The sequence below is a fragment of the Kogia breviceps genome, chromosome 16 (assembly GCF_026419965.1).
Source record: "Kogia breviceps isolate mKogBre1 chromosome 16, mKogBre1 haplotype 1, whole genome shotgun sequence".
In the NCBI taxonomy this organism is placed as follows: domain Eukaryota; kingdom Metazoa; phylum Chordata; class Mammalia; order Artiodactyla; family Physeteridae; genus Kogia; species Kogia breviceps.
The window spans coordinates 21,393,641-21,413,420 of NC_081325.1; the positions used below are offsets into that span (position 1 = coordinate 21,393,641).

The 19,780-nt window shown below is 43.1% G+C and overlaps 1 protein-coding gene across 10 annotated transcripts in view; it reads left to right on the plus strand.

Annotated features, from left to right (window-relative positions):
* The window catches only part of LCP1 (lymphocyte cytosolic protein 1), a 138,136-nt gene that overhangs the window by 84,662 nt on the left and 33,694 nt on the right, over positions 1–19,780 (plus strand). For 7 of the 10 annotated variants that reach the window (XM_067016626.1, XM_067016622.1, XM_067016624.1 and 4 more), the window contains exons 2-5: positions 14,503–14,591; positions 15,325–15,488; positions 15,657–15,786; positions 17,719–17,851. In XM_067016626.1, the coding sequence (XP_066872727.1) occupies positions 14,528–14,591; positions 15,325–15,488; positions 15,657–15,786; positions 17,719–17,851 (491 nt within the window). In that variant the 5' untranslated portion in view covers positions 14,503–14,527. Of the gene's footprint in view, positions 1–5,126; positions 5,258–12,638; positions 12,696–14,502; positions 14,592–15,324; positions 15,489–15,656; positions 15,787–17,718; positions 17,852–19,780 lie in introns of those variants that run through there. The other 3 variants (XM_067016629.1, XM_067016625.1, XM_067016627.1) reach the window with 3 other exon arrangements.

Here is a 19,780-nt window from a genome sequence, read left to right on the forward strand (position 1 = left end):
GTTCCTCAGGCAAAATTTAGAATTAGAACGGCATCTTCGTTAACCTCAGGTGTCACATTTTACAATGTGGATCCTTTGCACCTCCTTGATGTCATGGGCTCACATTGCCTTCACCAGGAGGCAATGTGATTAAGAAAGAAGAGTGGAGGGCTTCCCTGGTGGCGCAGTGGTTGAGAATCCGCCTGCCGATGCAGGAGACACGGGTTCGTGCCCTGGTCCGGGAAGATCCCACGTGCCGCGGAGCAACTAAGCCCGTGAGCCATGGCCGCTGAGCCTGTGCGTCCGGAGCCTGTGCTCCGCAACGGGAGAGGCCACAACAGTGAGAGGCCCGCATACCGCTAAAAAAAAAAAAAAAAAAAAAAAAAAAAAAGAAAGAAGAGTGGAAGATGCATTCCTTATGGAGAACGCTACATAATAGATGCAAAGAGAAAGTAAGAAAAATTGAGGAACATGTATGCAGTTTTGCATTATTGACCCCCTTTTTCTTCATCTCAAAGATGTAAATGAACTTTCCCTTCATTTCCAATGCTTTATAACATTAATTTTTTTTTCCCCTTTGGAAAGATGGAATATCATGGGCACCTTTGATGACTTTTTTCAGATTTTTTTCCTTCCCTCATTGTCTTTCAAGTTGAGATTTTTCATCAAAATATCCCTGATGCTCTGTTTCTTTCCTGTGACCACAGAGGAAGACAGTTGGGACTCTTAATCTGTCTGGTGATTGAATATAATGTATATAATAGAAAATGTATTAACTATCATATATAATGTCACTTTTTAAAGCTTGTGAGTCTGAGTGTCTGCTGTTTCTGTGCATGAGACAAACAGGTATGGTATAAAGAAAAGAGCAAATTGGGAGGCAAACTTGGATTCCTTTTCTAGCCTTTTACTAATTGTGGCGCCCAAGCAAGTCTCTTAAGCCTCCTGAGGCTCAGTCCCCTCATCTCTGAAATAGGGAAAAGTGCTGTCTATCCGCTGGGTCTGCTCTTGGGTCCATTTCCCCGTCCGTTTCCCCATTTCATCAGTCTGTGTGTATATCTCATTCTGCTATACTCACCATCGCTGCTGACTTATTGAGCCCTCGCTATTTGCTAGGCATTGTGCTAAGCTCTTGGCATATATTTGCTCTTATATGTCCACACAAAAGCTGCATGAGGTTGATGTTGTCATCTTCTTAGAACAGATGATCGAACTGAGGTTCAGGGAGGGTTAAGTCCAAGGTTACAGAGCTAGTCAGAGCCGAGATTCACACCTTACCTCTTTTCCATTTTAATAGTGACAGTTTCTTAAACATGTAAACCATGTCTGTTTTCATTGCATTGTATTTTCTAACACGATCCACTGGCTACTTTCTAATAAGTCTAAATATTCCTTTCTGCGGTTGAATATTCAATGATTATTCCTAATTTTCCATCAGGCGGAGATCCCAACTCTGCTTTTGATGGGTCTGCTGCTATACCAAACAAATAAATGCTTGAGGATATTATGGTACAGAGTTCTTAAGGGTTATGAAGCGTTTAGGCTATTTAGTTATTTACAATTTTGACAAAAGAAATGTCATAGCATATCCCATTAGTAAATTGGTATTGGTAAATACTTGCCCACCAAAGTGTGGCTTCCAAGAAAGTGTAGATAAATCTAGTCTATCAAATGAATACAAATTCCTGCCTCAGTTTATCTGTAACTGCTCATTTTGTTTTTTATGAGAATGAGCTGGTCCTTAGAAATTCTGAAAGAACTACCCCCAAGGAGCCCATAGAAAATGAGGTCACTTTATTGAGAATAAAGAGAAGCTTCTGTTGTCATTGCTAGTATACAGATGTCAGCTGCATGTTGTCTTGGTGTTTTTCCATCAGCTCAAACCACAGCAGAGAAAATGCCTGGAGAATTCCGGAGTGGGTAAGAGATAGAGGCAGAGAAGAGGCCAACAGACTCAGTCCCCGAGCATTGGTGTACCTGAGAGTGAGGAGAAACCCAGTGGTCTTCCATCACAGACACCCAAGATCCTTTTTCATTTCATGTCTCACAGTGGAAGTGCAGGCTTTTCTTAAGATTGCTGTACATTTTCCCACTCTGGCCATACTTCCTCAACTGTCAGAAGGTACTTTCCACGATAAGTATTTCAGGCAAGACTAAGCCCAGAGCCCCTTGACCGCTCAGCATGAGGTCAGCCAACACCGATGCTGTTGGCTTCTAGCTGGTATCATCTTCTAATTCCGCAACTGCTTGTGAAACTGCCTTCAAGGACTCCGGAGGAGAGATGTGGTACAAGAGCCAGAGCAACCAAGCTAAGATCATTTGAAGATCAAGCTTACACCTACCCACACATGTAACATACATGCAACTAAGTGTGAATTTTAGACAGGGACTCTATATAATATTTCATATAGTTTATAGTGGAAATTGGGTTTGTTCCCCAAGATAATTTTGTAGAAGTTCTGGTTCTTTTTTATTTTCTCCCTCCCTCCCTCACTCCCTCCCTTCCTCCCTCCCTTCCTTGCTTCCCCAAGCACTTCTGTATAAAATTTAAACACTTTATCTAATTTCATTCTAACACAACTCTTTGGGAGTGGGCACTGGGATTGCATTATTAATATCCCCTTTGTACCTATGAGGAAACTGAGGCTCAGAAATTTTAAGTAACGTGTACTTCAAGCACACAGCAAGAAGCTGTTGCATCAGAAAATCCAGCATCTTTTCATCATACTGTGTTGCTTCCTAGTTCATTCTTTTTGATGTATATAGCAAGCTTAATTCCATAAAGGAAGATAATATCGTTAACGTACAGATGAGGTTTGTGAGACGCCTATGATGCCTTTTCGGGCTTGCTTAGACCGGGAGAAAGTGGGTCGTGATCTAGCACGGGTGAAGCTGTAAACTACTGTGCTGTTCTTAAAAGGACAGGAGGAAACTCCTCCGGTTATTCTCTCCATCCACCTACTGAAGATGTAAAGTACATTTCCTGGACTGTGCATCTCAGGGGCTTTTGTAACCTTTAAGTTGTTTAAATGTTCATTGACTTGTGTCATTTTTCCCGTCCTTTGGTTACACCAGACTGAGATTCCGGAGGCTCTCCTGCTCTTTTCTGACGAGTCACTGGCCCACTTTGAAACTTCGGGCAGCAACTTCACTTTCCAGGACCCCCATTTTCCCATTTTTCTCGTGCAGCAGGACCATGTTGTCTGAGGCTTCCCCAGTTCAGATGTAACCCTGGGCCAGTTACTTAAATCTCAGTTCCCTCATCTGTAAAGAGGAAATCATCATAATGCTCCATAGACTTGTGGTGGAATTAAATGTGATAAAGCACTTAGCACTGGGTAACCGCTCAGTAAACATCAGTTTGTCTTCCATTTGTCCTTTAGCTATTGTTTTCTCTGGCTCCAACATAGATAAACTTTCTGAGGAGAGAATATGGGTTCATCATTCGACGTGAATAAGGAAAAGACTGACTGATCTTTTAAGCTGTCTCCTCTTCATCTGTGGAAACCCAGGTCCCATGTCACTTCTCCCCGGGGCACCACGCCTGGCTACCCAGGGGAAAGCTGTTTTCCCCGTTCCTGTGGGTGTAAAAAGTCCCCCTGTATTCTAGTGACTGGTGTCTCTCTCCCCTACTAAACAGGGCAGGACCACATCTTATGTCTGCGTCGCCAGCATCTAACCCATGACCTAGCATATAGTAGGTACTTACTTGGCAGATGTTTGGTGAAAGAAGAAATGTACAAATAAATACATGAATCTGCTTAGTGGTGGGTACTCAGAATTACCAGAGGATGAATTTCATAGTGCAGAGAGTGATATGTAAATTACATTCAAGTGAACTCTAACACCCATTCCTAATTCTTTCCTGTGTGTGCCTGGTACATTGAGTTTGTGCATCTCAGCTGATTTTACCCTCCTTTCCATCCTGCTCTGTCTGCACACCACAGCCCCTTTCCTCCCAGCAGGACTCGGCTCCAAGTCACACACTGTACACTTTGGTAGAGAGACCTGAACATCAGCATGGTTTCCAGAAACTGCCCAGCCCCAGGTTTTCTTACCTCAGCCAGAACCCTCTGGTGGCTGGAGGGTGGGGACCAGGGGGCATCCCCAGCCTAATTCGAAGACTGCCAAAGGACACTTGCAAAGTCATTTTTCCTGCAAAGGGGTTTCATATAAACTTGATGCATCCACTTGCCTTGTTCTGTTGTTTGTATCTTTCAGTGGGAGGGATATGATATGTACAAAAGAATATTATTGTTAAACTCCTCAAAGAAGGTGATAGTAGACTTCTTTTTTTAATTTTTTTATTTTTTTTGCGGTATGACGGCCTCTCACTGTTGTGGCCTCTCCCGCTGCGGGGCACAGGCTCCGGACGCGCAGGCCCAGCGGCCATGGCTCACGGGCCCAGCCGCTCCGCGGCACGTGGGATCCTCCCGGACCGGGGCACGAACCCGCGTCCCCTGCATCGGCAGGCGGATTCTCAACCACTGTGCCACCAGGGAAGCCCTTAATGCTTTTTAATCGTGGTAAAAGTCACATCATATAAAACATACGATGTTAACTATATTTAACGGTACAGTTCAGCGGCAGCGAGTACATTCACGCTGTTGTGCAACTCTCACCATCATCCATCTCCCGATTTTGTCACCTTCCTAAACTGAGGCTCTGTCCCCTTTAAACACTAACTCCCCACTCCCCCACCCCCTGGCCCTTGGCATCTACCAATGTACTTTCTGACTCTATGAATTTGACTATTCTAGGTACCTCGTATAAGTGGAATCAAACAGCATTTCTCTGCACCTAATGAATATTGGAATGCATTTTTAAGGTTAACTTAATATATGTCCTGCAAACAGACTGCATCTTCTTTTTCTTCCATCTGTGCTATACAGTAGGCCCTCACCAGCCATCTACTTCATGCATAGTAGTGTACATTCGTCGATCCCAGTCTCCCAATCCATCCTACCCGCCCTCCCACCCTGGTGTCCATACGTTCGTCCTCCATAGTAGACTTCTTAAGCCCTGTATACCGTTTGTTCATGGGTTTGTTTGTTCATGGCTACAACTGATTTCCTACGTACTTATACTGTGGTGCCAGCCAGGAGGCAGTGCTGTGAGATGATCTCATACAGTTTGTGATCTCATAGTCTGCTGGAAGAAATGGAGATGTGGACATGGGGGTCTGAACCAGAGCTCAGAGGAGGAAGGACTCACAGAGCCCCACCCAACCGACAGAGGACAGAATGTCTGAAACCTTGCTGATCTCAGAAGTCTAAGGGTATCACTTTCATATTCATCTATGAATTTGGTGTTTTGTCTTTAGAACATTGTGCCTCAGCATGAGTTATTTTAATGTGGTTTGCTTTTCGGTTGCTAAGAAATATCAGAGGTCCTTCCTGCAAAGTCAAAAATGAATGTACAGATGAATACAGAGGACGTTCACCTTGCCTCGGTCATTGTAACCCTGAAGGTGCCGATAGGATATGTATGTAGTATTGGACACGTGTTGTTTGTAGCCCAGACCTGGATGCTGCCTTCTCAATACCTAGATTAAGTTCTCCTTCACGTGTAGGAAACATACATGAAATTATATTCATAAGCTATTTGAAATCATGGGGGAATTATACTTTACCATATGTTGAGCAGGTCTTATGTAAAGAACAACATTCCCTCTTAGGTTTGAAAACGTATTATAAAGGAAAGAGGAGAAATAAGGAGCCTTGGACTCCAGTCCCAATGAGCTCGGTGACATTTGGTCACATCCTTTAACCTGGGTGTTATTTCACTCCTCTGTGACAGGAAGAGAGTGGCCAGATAGAAAATCTGGTGCCTTTACCTCTACATTCTGTGCCTCTGTTTTTCTTGTGTTATCATTTAAGGAACTTGACATAGATGCAGAAGATAGCAAAGGAAACTATTAAAAATTTGGAGAAAAAGAGCCTCCCAAAACAGGTTAAAAGAATTTTCTTGAAGGCCCAGTGGCTATCACCAAGGCATGTGACAGAATTTTTATGAATTGAGCAGCTTCTGTAATTCCCTCTGAGAATAGCCCAAGCGAGGGAGCTTTAATCGTATCAGAAAAGATTTAGGTTACAGGGTTGGGATATGAGACACCAGAGAGGTTGTAGGGTTTCCTTATTTGGATATTTTTGAGAAAATAGTAGATGGCTCGTCTCTTTCTGGGGCAGTTTGCATGCAGTCTTGCCTAGAAACTAGGAGTGAACTGGGACAACAGGACTTAAGATGTACGCAGTGACATCCCAGAAAGCAGATCTCACGTGCCGTTCTGGAAACTTCCCCGCTTTGTGCTGAGCAGTCAGGCAGCTGAGCAGTGGGCATCTGCCTTGGTCAGTGAGGAGGATGCATGAGGACAGAGCTTTACCTGCTGCTGAGGTAAGAACAGGAGCAAGGTGGGGCTGGGAGATGCTGGGTCCACCTCCCAGGAGGTATCTCCCCAGAAGCTGCCTCAGGCCATGGTCACAGCTCCTGATGGCCCCTGACCCTATTTCTAGGCTCATTTGAAATACACCTTACCCTGGCTCTAACTTGTACATACACTTGTCAGCTAGTGAACAGACTTTTGGAACTTTTAACATGGAAGGGACTTCATCTCTCAATTTACAGATGAGGAAACTGAGGCCCAGAGAGGCTCAGTGGAGTCTGACGTTACATAGACAGGTAGCATCCTGGGTCTCCAGACCCCCAGGCTCTCTCTTCCACCCCCTGCTTGTTGTTTTATTCTGATTTCCTTGGAGATGTCCATGTGTATAAATGATCTGATTACTTGTATTGCATGGGCTGATTGAGTTGTTTGATATTTTATTTTTTGATAAGCTTCTGTGCTCATTTCTTACTCTTATCTAATCTCTTCCCTGCCCCTCCTCCCACCGCTGCCCTGTGTTTAGCCTTTCCACCTGTTTATTTTTGATCTTCGGAACTCTCTTCACTCTATAACCATCTTGCAGTAAGTGAGCTGTAATCTCTGTGTTGCATTTGAAACTTGACGTTCAACGGTGGGTGTCATGAAGCCCCAGTCTTCGTGGCCCCCTTGCTTGTAGCCCAGCAGCCAGGGTGGGAATGAATGAATGAATGAATGATGTCTGATATTGAGGTAATGGTGTCACAGTGGATAATCAACTAGCCCATAACAATATTCAGCTTTTTGAAAAGATTATTTTCAAATAATCTTTGGGGTCCCCTGAGCTTTCAGTAGGGGAAGTCTGGATCTTAAGTCCTTGTGGCTGCATGTGAAATGAAGGGTAGCCGTGGATCTTCTAGACATGAATGCCAGGAGTATCACTGTACAGCCCAGGGAAGGAGAGAGAGGCCAAGGCAATGAGGGCCTCCCCAACCCCAGCCTGGAGCATCCCCTTTGCTTGCAAGAAGTTTGCTCTCTGTCCCATCCTTAATGGGGTTGGACAGCTTGGTAGAAAACAGACATCAGGGGGGTGCTGGGGGAGGAAGCAGGGAGCTGGACACTCCTTAGCTGGGGACAGAGTAGGGCTCTGTGTGCCATGCTAATACAGCTTCAGAAGCCCCTCAACTGAGTGATCAAACCACAGAGACCCCCAGAGAAACATCAGGTTCATCAGGCTTGGAGTAATCAGGGCTGCTGGCTTCCTCCGGGGGTGTTTTCATCCCCTGAGATAGACAGCAAGCCGCTGAGCCTGTGCTGGGAATAGCCTTCCAAGACTGCAGAGAGAAGAATTCTGCCCTCTGCAGCAGCCTTGGGAGAATTAGTGTATCTGCAGGGAGAGAAAAGACAATCTACAAGAGATTTTGACTTGACAAAAGAATTCATAAGAGCCCCCTTAAATGGCCATCTGTATTTGAGGACATTTATAATTATTTGGTTCTTAAAAACAAAGGCACTTTTAAAATACATTTTGAGAATCGTCCCTTGTGTGAAAGTTTGGAATATCTGTATCCACAGAGACACTGTATCCCCAGCATACATGGTAAGCTATCACCACCACCACCCCACCCCTGCACAGTGTTCTACTTTGTAAAAGAAAGCGGACAGAATTAAGTGAAAGCAAAACTCCTTCCTTATCTAACTGTAGTATGATAGCTTTTAAAAAAATTTATGGGGATTTTATTTTGCCTCGGAATCCTAAGTATTTTATGTTTCACTTCTTTAATCATCAGAGTCTAACGCTAAAGATGACGGGATTAATGATGTTCTGGATGACACGTTGTTCTGGGTTACTCACTACTCAGTGAGGTGTTCAGAAGTGGTACAATTTTCCCCTGGATATGTACTGAACTTGTGAGGTAAAGGTGGGAATTTGGGTCCTGAGTTTCCAGTTTTACTTTCCCCACTGTGTCAAGTTGCAGGAAAAGTAGGGCACATTCAAAACAGTCCCTTGGCAATGTGATGTCATGTTACAGGTGCCACTCTGATCCTGGCAGTTATATAACTGGGTGTCAATCGATCGAATCAAAATACCAACCCACACAGTGTTACCTCCTTTCAGAAGTGATGCCAATCCAGGAGCCATTTCACTTTGCCAGGTCACCTTTTATCACCCTACTTCTTCTCATTATCAGTTAGGAAACTCCTCAGAGAAAATTCAGCTTACATTTTTACCCTTATTTTAAAGAACGCATTTCCTTCTGTACATTCTACAGCACTGTGTTCTATAGTAAACTCCTACAAATTGTTTCTACATTCAGATTTCAGGGAACTTGAGTCAGGTACTTTTATTATAAGAAGTCATTCTCAGAAATTCTCTTTCACTACCCATCTGGAAAATACCAGCCTCCTTGAAACTCAGAACTCAGAGACTCAGAACTGGCTGACCGAAAGGAGTGAACAGGTCTGGTGACTTTTGCAGTTTGGGGTGGTGGTTCTTTGATTTTCTTATGACTTTAAAAATAATCTTATAAAAAAAGAACGACTGGTACTTTCTTTGGCCAGATGTCCTGGGATTTTATAATCATTGATTTAGTAAATGTAAGTGCTTACAGAGAAACTAGTCAGACGTGACTTAGATGAATGATTTGAGATGTGTCGTCTTAGATTTGTGACTTGGGCAGTGATTCAGAAATGGCGTTCCAAAATTCACCACTGATTTGCAAAAAACCTTAAGATGGTTCTTGGCGAGTCATCGTTAGATGATGCAGTAATTGAAAAGGGCCACACTTAGTGCAGGAGCAGTAGAGCCGAGCCGAAGAAACTGTTCATTCATGCCCTGAAAGGGACATGCCTTCCTCAGGCACTTCTTTTAAGCTCCAGATGGGAGCATCCAAAAGCCACAGCCCATCTCATTACCGCAGTGACCTCTCTTGAGTCAACTGCCAATATGGTGCTGGTAATTTGCAAACCAACTCTTATCAGTTCTCCTTAAGAATCTCAGTCATATTATAACCCAAACCATCAAACATGTATGAATTCAAGTGGGTGTTTTTTTCAGGTAAACATATTAATAGGCTGTGTAAAGTACATAACATTTGATTCTAACCCCAGCCATGTCCTTCTTAGAAACGGTCTGATCTGCATGTTTTTCCATCAGTTACCTCCTCTTCCTGCTTCTCTGCTTTGTGAAAATGCTGTCATTTGCACATTCAGTTTAATTAGTTAAAGAGGCCGTTCTCAGTTCTGGATCTTAATGGCCCTATTAATGGTCACTCCATCCTTTTCCTGCTCTGCTTTTTCAGCTCTGCATTTACAAACTCTAGCCTGGCAGTGCTTTGAGGACTTAGACATAACATAGACAAAGCATTTCATCTCATTGGACCTTACATCTCTTTATTTATAAGATGAGGGAGTTGTACTAAATTATTTCTTAGCTTGCTCTGTCTCTAAAAGTTGGGTTGTGTTTCCAGGACTTACAGCTCACTCTGATGGTAAAAGAGATTCTCTCTCCATATCCATTTGTGTTTGGGCACAACAAACAACAAACGGTATCAGAGTAATTGAGGCTGGTGACGCTTGCTTCTCCAATTCACCTCTGAAATTAAGTCGATCTAGTCTCTTTTCCTTTAGCTATTAAATCACTGGAGGGTTTTGGATTTTTTTTTAATTTGAAGGCTGTCTCACTATTTGGCTTCTCCCAATTGATCCTCCCCATTTATGTAAATCTCTTACAAAAATGTGGTTTACCAGATGCTCAAGGTTTTTCATCTTGTCCTACCCGCCGTGGTTTAAAAATCACATGGTTTTAAAATAACCCTATTTTCCCTTCCTAGGTCTTTTATTTGAATGGGCCCTGCAATTTTTTTTCTAAAATATTTTCTCTGCTTTTCTACTGTACCATGATCTGGAGGTTTTCTTTCTTACCCAACACTGTAATTATTTCCTTTCTTCCTTGGCCCTGACCTTGATCCTTAAAATACAGTCTCATGCCCTGCCTTTACATACATTTCTCACCAGTGTCTACAGTGCTCTCAAATCTAAAACTCTTACGCCAAAGGATAGGCCAAGTTTAGATTCGGAGATCCCATTCATCCTCTTGACCTTTAACATTGGTTCATGTTTTCAGGGTAACGAGGGCAGTGTAGGCACACCCCACCTGAAATGAAGAACAGTGCCTGCCTGGCTTGTAGTAGGCTTTCAGAAATATTTCTGAATCAATTTGTCTCATAATCCCGTGAACATCTGTGAACCAAGAAATAAGACACCCCCAAAATAAGAAAGGCAAGCCTTTACCAAAGGCCTTGCGAAAATATGATGGGGGAGAGCCTTCTCTTAATGCATCCATGGCGTATTGGTAGAGGGTATAAAGAAGAGTCAAGCCAAATTAGTCACAAGAATTTAGTAAAGTATACAAAGTTATATACTGATTTCTTACGACAGAAGCCTTGATTTCTTTTTTTAAAATAAATTTATTTATTTATCTTTGGCTGCGTTGGGTCTTCGTTGCCGTGCGCGGGCTTTCTCCAGTTGCAGCGAGCGGAGGCTCCTCTTCGTTGCGGTGCGTGGGCTTCTCATGGCGGTGCCTTCTCTTGTCGCGGAGCACAGGCTCTAGGTGCGCTGGCTTCACTAGTTGCAGCACGTGGGCTCAGTAGTTGTGGCTCACGGGCTCTAGAGCACAGGCTCCGTAGTTGTGGTGCACGGGCTTAGTTGCTCCGCGGTATGTGGGATCTTCCCAGACCAGGGCTCAAAACTGGGAAGTTTTGAGCAACTTCCCACCAGGGAAGTCCCAAGCTATGGTTTCTTAACACATGAAAGCGAAAGCTTCCTAAGCTAGAACACCTGGATAGAGACTTCATATTATAGTTTTTTTTTTTTAATCTCCCATAGGCTAGGCAAGTTATAGACTTAATGAATAATTGCTGAATGAATGGGTGGACGGAATGAGTGTCTAACAGAAATGCAAAGCAGCATAAATAGACAGCATGGGAGAGGAGAAAAGACTTGAGAACTGGAATCTTGCTGCCCCTCTACCTGGCTGTGTGATCTGAAAGATGAATCTTCTCTGAGCTTCTGGTTCCTGCTGTATAAAGTAGGGCTACGTGTACCTATGCCATCAGCCTTCCTTGAGGAACATTATAAGAAACATAAAACTCGCGTTTACTACATCCCACAAGTGTCTTCTTCTCCAGGCCGTGGTGAAGATACTGCTCTCAGACCTCAGTTCTCCTGCCCTAAGAAAAGTGGTCTGTCTTATGTAAATAGGGTGAATTATGTAACTGATATGTCCTTTCTTCACTGAGCATCTAGAGAACTCAGAGCTAGATTTTCAGCATACTTCTAGCAAAACGTTCAGTCCTAACCATGTGTTTGAAATACGCAAGCTCTTGCTTGCTGTGCTCTTATTTCACCGAAGCTAATTACTCCTTCTCCCTGGGATTTTATTGGTTTACTTCTTAGGTTTGGTTAGGTCTTTGTAACTGGGCTCAGATTGTTTTCGGAACAAGGCTTGAGTTTTAAAAAGAAAGAAAGGAAACAAAAAAAAAGAAGAAAGAAAGAAAAGAAGGAAGGAAAGAAGAGAGGAGGGAAGGGGGGAAGGGAGAGAGACAGAGAAACAGACAGACAAAAAAGGAAGGAAAGGAAGTGAAGGCAAGAAAGTCAGAAAGCCAGTAGCTGTCTCTGAGTGTTATTGTGATGTGAGAGACTGTCTCCTTACGCAGTTACGCCCTCGACAGTTTCTACCTTCCATCAGAGAACCCAATGGACCGGTACATTTTTAGATATAAAGTAAATAATAATACAATGAATCTTTATTGATAATAAAAGATATTTTTTAAGGAATTGAAATAATAACAATATATGTAATTCCACGATATTTAAATCATGCTCCCTGGAATTCCCACCGTGCATAGATGACAAGGAGGCGGAATAGTGGAGGTAAGGTGATCTTCAGGGTCTTTTTCAACCAAAGGCTTTCAGAGTTGGTTTTTGGTTTTTTTTTTTTTGCGGTATGCGGGCCTCTCACTGCCGTGGCCTCTCCCGCTGCGGAGCACAGGCTCCGGACGCGCAGGCCCAGCGGCCATGCTCACGAGCCCAGCCGCCTCGCGGCATGTGGGATCCTCCCAGACCAGGGCACGAACCCGTGTCTCCTGCATTGGCAGGCGGACTCTCAACCACTGCGTCACCAGGGAAGCCCCGGTTTTTTTTTTTAATTGAAGTATAGTTGATTTACAATGTTGTGTTAGTTTCAGATGTACAGCAAAGTGATGCAGTAATACATATACAAATATCTATTCTTTTTCAGATTCTTTCCCATTATAGGTTATTACAAGATACTGAATATAGTTCCCTGTGCTCTACAGTAGGTCCTTGTTGTTTATCTATTTTATATATAGTAGCGTGTATCTGTTAACCCCAAACTCCTAATTTATCCCTCCCCAGAGTTATTTTTATTTGTTCGCTGTTATTTACCTGTAAGGTTTCTATTCACAGAGGGTTGCTTAGGAAAACAAAAGTGTGAAACTACTGATACATGTGATAAATGGTATGTGACAGGATAGTGAGTCAGTGGATAATGGCTGAGGATTTGCAAAATTGAGCGTAATGCATTTTTGGCCAGCAGGTTTAAGTGCTAAAACCGTTCCCTTTCTTGTGTGGTTGTTCATTGTCACTGAGAACAAGTACAGCACTATAAAATGATGTGCAAATATAGAAAAGGAAATCCATTTAAAACAATATCCAGTCACAATTTTTTTTTTTTTTTTTTTTTTTTTTTTTTTGCGGTACGCGGGCCTCTCACCGCTGTGGCCTCTCCCGCTGCGGAGCACAGGCTCCGGAGGCGCAGGCTCAGCGGCCATGGCTCACGGGCCCAGCCGCTCCGCGGCACGTGGGATCTTCCCGGACCGGGGCACGAACCCGTGTCCCCCACATCGGCAGGCGGACTCTCAACCACTGCGCCACCAGGGAAGCCCTCCAGTCACAAATTTTAAATATTTCTAAAAATCAGCAATTTCACGAAAATGCCCCAAATATAATTATACATAGAAGTACCCCTTCTCCCACACTCTCACCCCACTTATCCCTTCCCCACCAGGAAATCCTATAAGCTTTAATGGAACTCCTATTTGAAACATGGGCGTGTGAATTAGCTAGAGACAAGAATATAGTCCATTTTCTTTTGCATTCTCTTTCTACCCACTAGAGGGCAGCAGTAAGGCACAGGGAAAGGGAAAATACTCCAGCCTTAGCATTGTTTCTCGGCCAACACCAGCCTTTCTGAGAACACCTAAAAAGTCCCTCAAATTCCCATAAATGAATTATTAGCGTGTCAGATTCCCTTCCTGTTTTCTTAAATATTTAGAGAACTTTGATAACTCCCTTTGAAGTTATAAAGTTTATCTGTTGGGTTAGCCAAACATATTCATTTGAAGTATGGACGTGAAGATATCTCTTTAAAAGACATTTATATAACAGTTGTGTTTGGGTTGTATATTTCTGTGTTTCAAACTACTCCAAAATGTGATTTTAAACAGCCATCATTTTACCATCTCTCAGTGCTGTTGGTATCAGAATTCTGGGCAATTCTGCTTCATGTGATGTTGGCTGAGGCTGTGTTCATCCGGCGGCTCAAGTGGGCTGGAGTGTCCAAAATGGCCCACTCCGCTGGCTGGCAGTTGATGCTGGCTGTCAGCTGGGGGCACAGCAGGGACAGTTAACCAGAGCATCCAGTTTTCATACTTCATGTGGCTTCTTCCTGTGGCTTAGACATCTCACAGCACAGCAGTTATGTTCCAAGAGGGAACAGCCCAAGGATGAGCATTCCAAAAGGCAGGAAGCAGAAGTTTGCAGCCCCAGACATGGCTTCTCCAGCCTTCTAAATGGTCAAAGCAGTCGCAGGATCAGCCCAGATTCAAGGAGAGGGAAATAAGCTCCATCTCCTGATGTGAGGAGAGAATCAAAGGAAGGAGAGGAATTGGTGCAGACCATCTTTGGAGGCCACCACATTGAGGGTTAAGAAAAAGGCTATTTCTTACATTTGGGGAAGATAATTATAAGTCATGATGGATGCCGAGGAATATTTCTTTACTTAATACATGAGAATTGCTTCTCAGTGTTGTATTTTAAGAAGATACACATCAGCCACTCCCTATGTTGTCCCCTCTCTGCAGATCTGTTGCCTAAAGCAATAAAAAAATGGCCAGAGGATCAGTACCTGATGAAGAAATGATGGAGCTCAGAGAAGCTTTTGCCAAAGTTGGTAAGTAAACCTGCTACCTGAAGTCACACAATTCTCTTCTTTTTTAGTAGCTTTAGGACAGATTCAGTGAATGGTAACATGAGCAAAATAGCAGAAGGGACAGGAATACAGTGGTATTGGTTAGAGGAGCTGGGAAACCTTTTTGAAAGCTGTTCTTCAAGAAAATTACTTCTTTCTCTATCTAAACATGGAATATGGGCCCTTTGTCCCCTGTAGCCTTAGGGACAGGAATACAGTGGTATTGGTTAGAGGAGCTGGGAAACCTTTTTGAAAGCTGTTCTTCAAGAAAATTACTTCTTTCTCTATCTAGACATGGAATATGGGCCCTTTGCTCCCTGTAGCCTTTCCTGGTAATGGCCAACTAAGCCTCATCTTTCACAGCTTATCTGCTTTCTTCGGTTTCCTTTGTTTTCCTAGTTTTCCATACTTATTCTTACTCTGTAGCCCCAAACCTGTGATTTATTCTCCCATCTGTTTCTATGAGAGTCTCTTCAGATTCAGCTGTCAGAACCTCTGTTTTGAAATTATGACTCTTGGATGTTGGAAGTGATGCTAAGGCCCGTATCCAATAGCAACAGGCCTCTTGGGAGATTCTGACTTTGCATGGGGTCAGGCCACAACCCCCGAATGACTCTCTCTCCTGCCCACTCCCCTCCAATCCAGCCTACTCTCACCTCTCTTCCTGCTGTGACCCACATCTCCCCAAACCTTCAGCTCCCCGTTCGCCTTACAGACTCTGACGGCAATGGGTACATCAGCTGCAATGAGCTGAACGATTTGTTCAAGGCTGCCCACTTCCCTCTGCCTGGGTACAGAGTGAGAGAAATTGTACAAAACCTGATGGCTGCAGGCGACCTGGACCAGGATGGGAAGATCAGCTTTGATGAGTTCATCAAGGTGAGTATGACGCAGAATCCAAGGAGATGCCTTCGAAATGCGGGAGTTCAATTCGGAAAACGTCCCGAAATACATTCCCGCCCTCCTTGCTTCAACGCTGCTTATTCTTTCCTTTATGGTTTCATCCATCACAGATTGGGTTTCTACAGATAAATTACGTTTTTGCAGGTTTTTCATGGCCTGAAAAGCACAGATGTTGCCAAGACCTTTAGAAAAGCAATCAATAAGAAGGAAGGGATTTGTGCGATCGGGGGCACTTCAGAGCAATCGAGTGTTGGGACCCAACACTCCTATTCAGGTAGGTGTGCCCGTGTGGGGCGGGGAAGCCGAGGTGGAGAGAGCGTTGAGATGAGTTGAGGGCGGAGGTACACAGGACCAATGTCAGAAGGATCCACGCCTTCTAGGGTTACAGATTCCAAACTCAGTGTTCAAACCTAAGGGGTACAAAGAAAGACAGATGTTAACATGAGTTTATTGACTACTGCCTATTTTCCTGTGTATAAGTGGGCCATCAGTTCTGGCTCCAGGTAGGGTCCGATACCAAATAATCGCATCAGCATTTTAAAAGTACATTAAAGGCTGCCAGAATTCCTTTGTAAATCTTCTGGACAAAAAGAGCTACCCAAGCTTCTACCTCCAAAATTCATGCTCCAAAATGCCTGCTGAGCGGTCCAAAAAAAAGTTGTGTTTTCATTGATTTGAAGGAGACTTGTATATTTATTCTGAAGGCTGCCATCCAGCAGCCTTCATGGAAACTTCTCCAGAACAGTACAGTAATCCAATAATTCCCAGACTGAGGTCTTCAAAACATTAGTTGATCTTAAAGATCAGCTCATGGTTAAGTACAATGCTTAATTGTGAAGAAAATTTCACAGCCTTTTACTATGTAAACGTGCACTAGGAATCTTCAAGACAATAATATGCTGTGTGATGTTTCCCAAACTTTTGTGACTTAGGATTCTTCTGAGGGACTCTTTTTTTCAGTGACATGCAGTTTGGGAAACACGGTGCTGGGCTGTAAGGCATAACCTGAGGCTTTATTAAAATTTCTAAAGTCAACTTCTGGCAGCTTTATGGATAGGAAAGAAAGAACGTGTCACAAATGATTTCATTACATAGCAATTTCATTATACAGTTTCTCCCTGCTACCTGAAAGCAGAGCGTTCCTATGAAACCTCTCATAAACTGAAATGGCGTAAAGCAAAGAAGCAGTTACCTTAGGGCATATCTTGCTAATGGATGCACAGAATAAGTTGAGATGAGACAGATGCTCACAGACACAGTTCAAAACAATGGCCGCTTGATGCCGAGGTGTGGCGCGTAGCTCCCGGGGAAGGAGCTGGGCAGGGCCACTCTCCCTGCTAGGGGCGCCCACCACCTCTGTAAAACAAACACTGCAAAACAAACACGGAGAGCTATGTTTACTTTTCACCTTTTCTCGTAAAAGCAAAAATCCCCTTTGGATTTCTTTTGGTTAACGGAAACGGGTACCAAGGTAGGTCTTTTGTAAAAGTGAAGTGGCATACAGAAAGTTTCATCAAGTGGGGTTACCTGTCATTGTATAAAGAAGCTCAGAGATATTGCAGAGATTGCCTGTGATCACCCCACATTTAAATCAGCAGAGCTAGAGCTAAGCATTAAACCACATTCACATTTAAATTGTATACAAATATAAATGAGCATTTAATTATTTATATATATTTACATGTATAAAATACAGATATGTATATATTTACTTCTTTTTTTAAAATATACATCTTTATTTTTTTTATATTTATTTATTCGGTTGTGCCGGGTCTTAGTTGCCGCAGGTGGGCTCCTTAGTTGCGGCACATGGGCTCCTTAGTTGTGGCATGCGTGTGGGATCTAGTTTTCTGACCAGGTATCGAACCTGGGCCCCCTGCATTGGGAGCGTGGCGTCTCAACCACTGTGCCACCGGGGAAGTCCCTATATATTTACTTCAAAATGTAATATATTTGCATATATGTAGCTTCTAAATCTGCTTGCTATATATATGTTTTATGGTTGGAGTGAACAGAGATTCTGTGCCTATTTCCCAAATCATTTGAGATTTTTTTAATGTCAATAAATGTGAGATGATAGGATAATGGACAAGATTAGCCTCACAATGTCTCTCCTGGGCACAAGAATCTAAGATCCATGTGTATAATTTTGCTTGTATCAAATTTTCACTTTGCAAATAAGTCATATTTAATCATTTACTTGCAGAGGAAGAGAAGTATGCCTTTGTCAACTGGATAAACAAAGCCCTGGAAAATGACCCTGATTGTCGGCATGTCATCCCAATGAATCCAAACACCAATGATCTCTTCAGTGCTGTTGGAGATGGCATTGTGCTTTGGTAAATACCTTCTTGGCTTCTGAAAGTTTCCCTAGAATTTTCTGGAATACCAGCAATTCACTGTGTTTATCTTTAGGCTCACTTCCTTTGGGACTCAGCTGGATCTGAAATGCTTTTCCAGACTTTCATGTGGCAGGTTCAGGAGAGCAAACTGATTTCAAAAGCAGCTTATAATGAGAAATGTAAAACTACCATCACTTGGGTGGAGGAGAGGGGTGCACAGTACAGAGACAAACATGAACATAGAGATATAGTAACACAAGGTCAAAATCAATTATTTTTGGAATATACGCCATTTTGCTTCATCTGAGCATGGCCTGCTGTGAGAGTACATAGAACTGAATGATAACAGCAGCATGATAATTGAAGCATCCAACGCAAGTCCTCAAGCAAAAGAACTATTATGTTGAACTAAATATATGTTGTGTGAAAAAAAAAAAAGAACTATTGAGTGGTGCACAAATGCTGCAGGCACCTGGAAAAGGAGGGATGTGTTCTATGCACGGGAGCCCTCTCAACACGGTTGGTCAATTCAGGATGGTGCCTTTGAAAATGCCTCTGTGGCTCTTGCTTCGGCAGCCTCTCTGGCACTGTAAGATGTGACCTGAATGAGGAGGCTTGAAAGCCCAATCTCAGGTGGTCTCGGGAATTGAAGGGAAAGATGTGTGGGCAACAGTTTGAGCCTCCTACCCCTCCTCTGCTCTGACCAGAGCAATTCCACTTTCGGTATTTTGTTTATTAGAGCTCACCATGAGATTTCATTTTTAAAAAGTTCAACAGCTGAAAGAAAACATCAAAAACCTAGCCTGCCTGTTCAGGTCCTGTCTCGTTGGGTCCTGACTCTTTAAGACCACCCCCTGGTCTTCCCTCAATCTCTTTCTAGTTGTACCTCCCAAGACGCCCATGACTCAGGCACCGCCCGGGGCATGAGTGAAGGGTTGTATGAACGACTGGATGCTTCACCAACCATACTCACTCTTCCCTATACACACCTTGCTTACAACTTGCACCTCTGGCTTTGCCTTTTATTTTCCTTTTTAAGAATGTCCTTCCCCACCCTCTCCTCCTACACAAATCCATTTACTGTAAAATTTTCTGGTTATTCCAACTCCTACTGATCTCTCCCTTCACTGAATTCTTAAAGCACATATTGTTTGTAGTACTTTGGGGGAGACATTAGAATGTTCTGCTTTGGACTGTTATGTACATTTTCATACCCATATATTTTGTCTCTGTAATTTGACTCTAAGCTTTTCAAGGGCAGGGATATCTTATACTTATAAGTATATACTTATACTCTCCTACTGTTTCCCAGAGCTTCTAGTTCACTAGAGTTTCATATTTTTCAAATAATGATTTAGGGGTTTGTTTTGCCTAAATTGCAGTAAAGGGCCTTTTATTTAAATATATGTACACACATACACACAGCAAAGTTGTGGAAATACATCTTTATTTAAGCATCTATATGCCTAAAAATTGTTAGAAAAAAAGTTAATGTTGATTTCTCTTATTAAAAAAAGAAATAGTCACATTCAAGTTTATTATTCTTTGATTTTGTTGTTGTTCCTTTGGATTTTTTCTCAGCTTCCTTTCTTTAAATAAGATGGAAGTGACCTAAGGAAATTTATTTTTAATGACCCATTGGAGGTTAAACCAAAGCTAAGTGGGTAAAATCAGTTTTTCATAAATAATAGCTGCTTATTTTGTTTTTTTTTTTTTTTTTTTTTTTTTTTTTGCGGTATGCGGGCCTCTCACTGTTGTGGCCTCTCCCGTTGCGGAGCACAGGCTCCGGACGCACAGGCTCAGCGGCCATGGCTCACGGGCTTAGTTGCTCCGCGGCATGTGGGATCTTCCCGGACCAGGGCACGAACCCGTGTCTCCTGCATCGGCAGGCGGATTCTCAACCACTGCGCCACCAGGGAAGCCCAT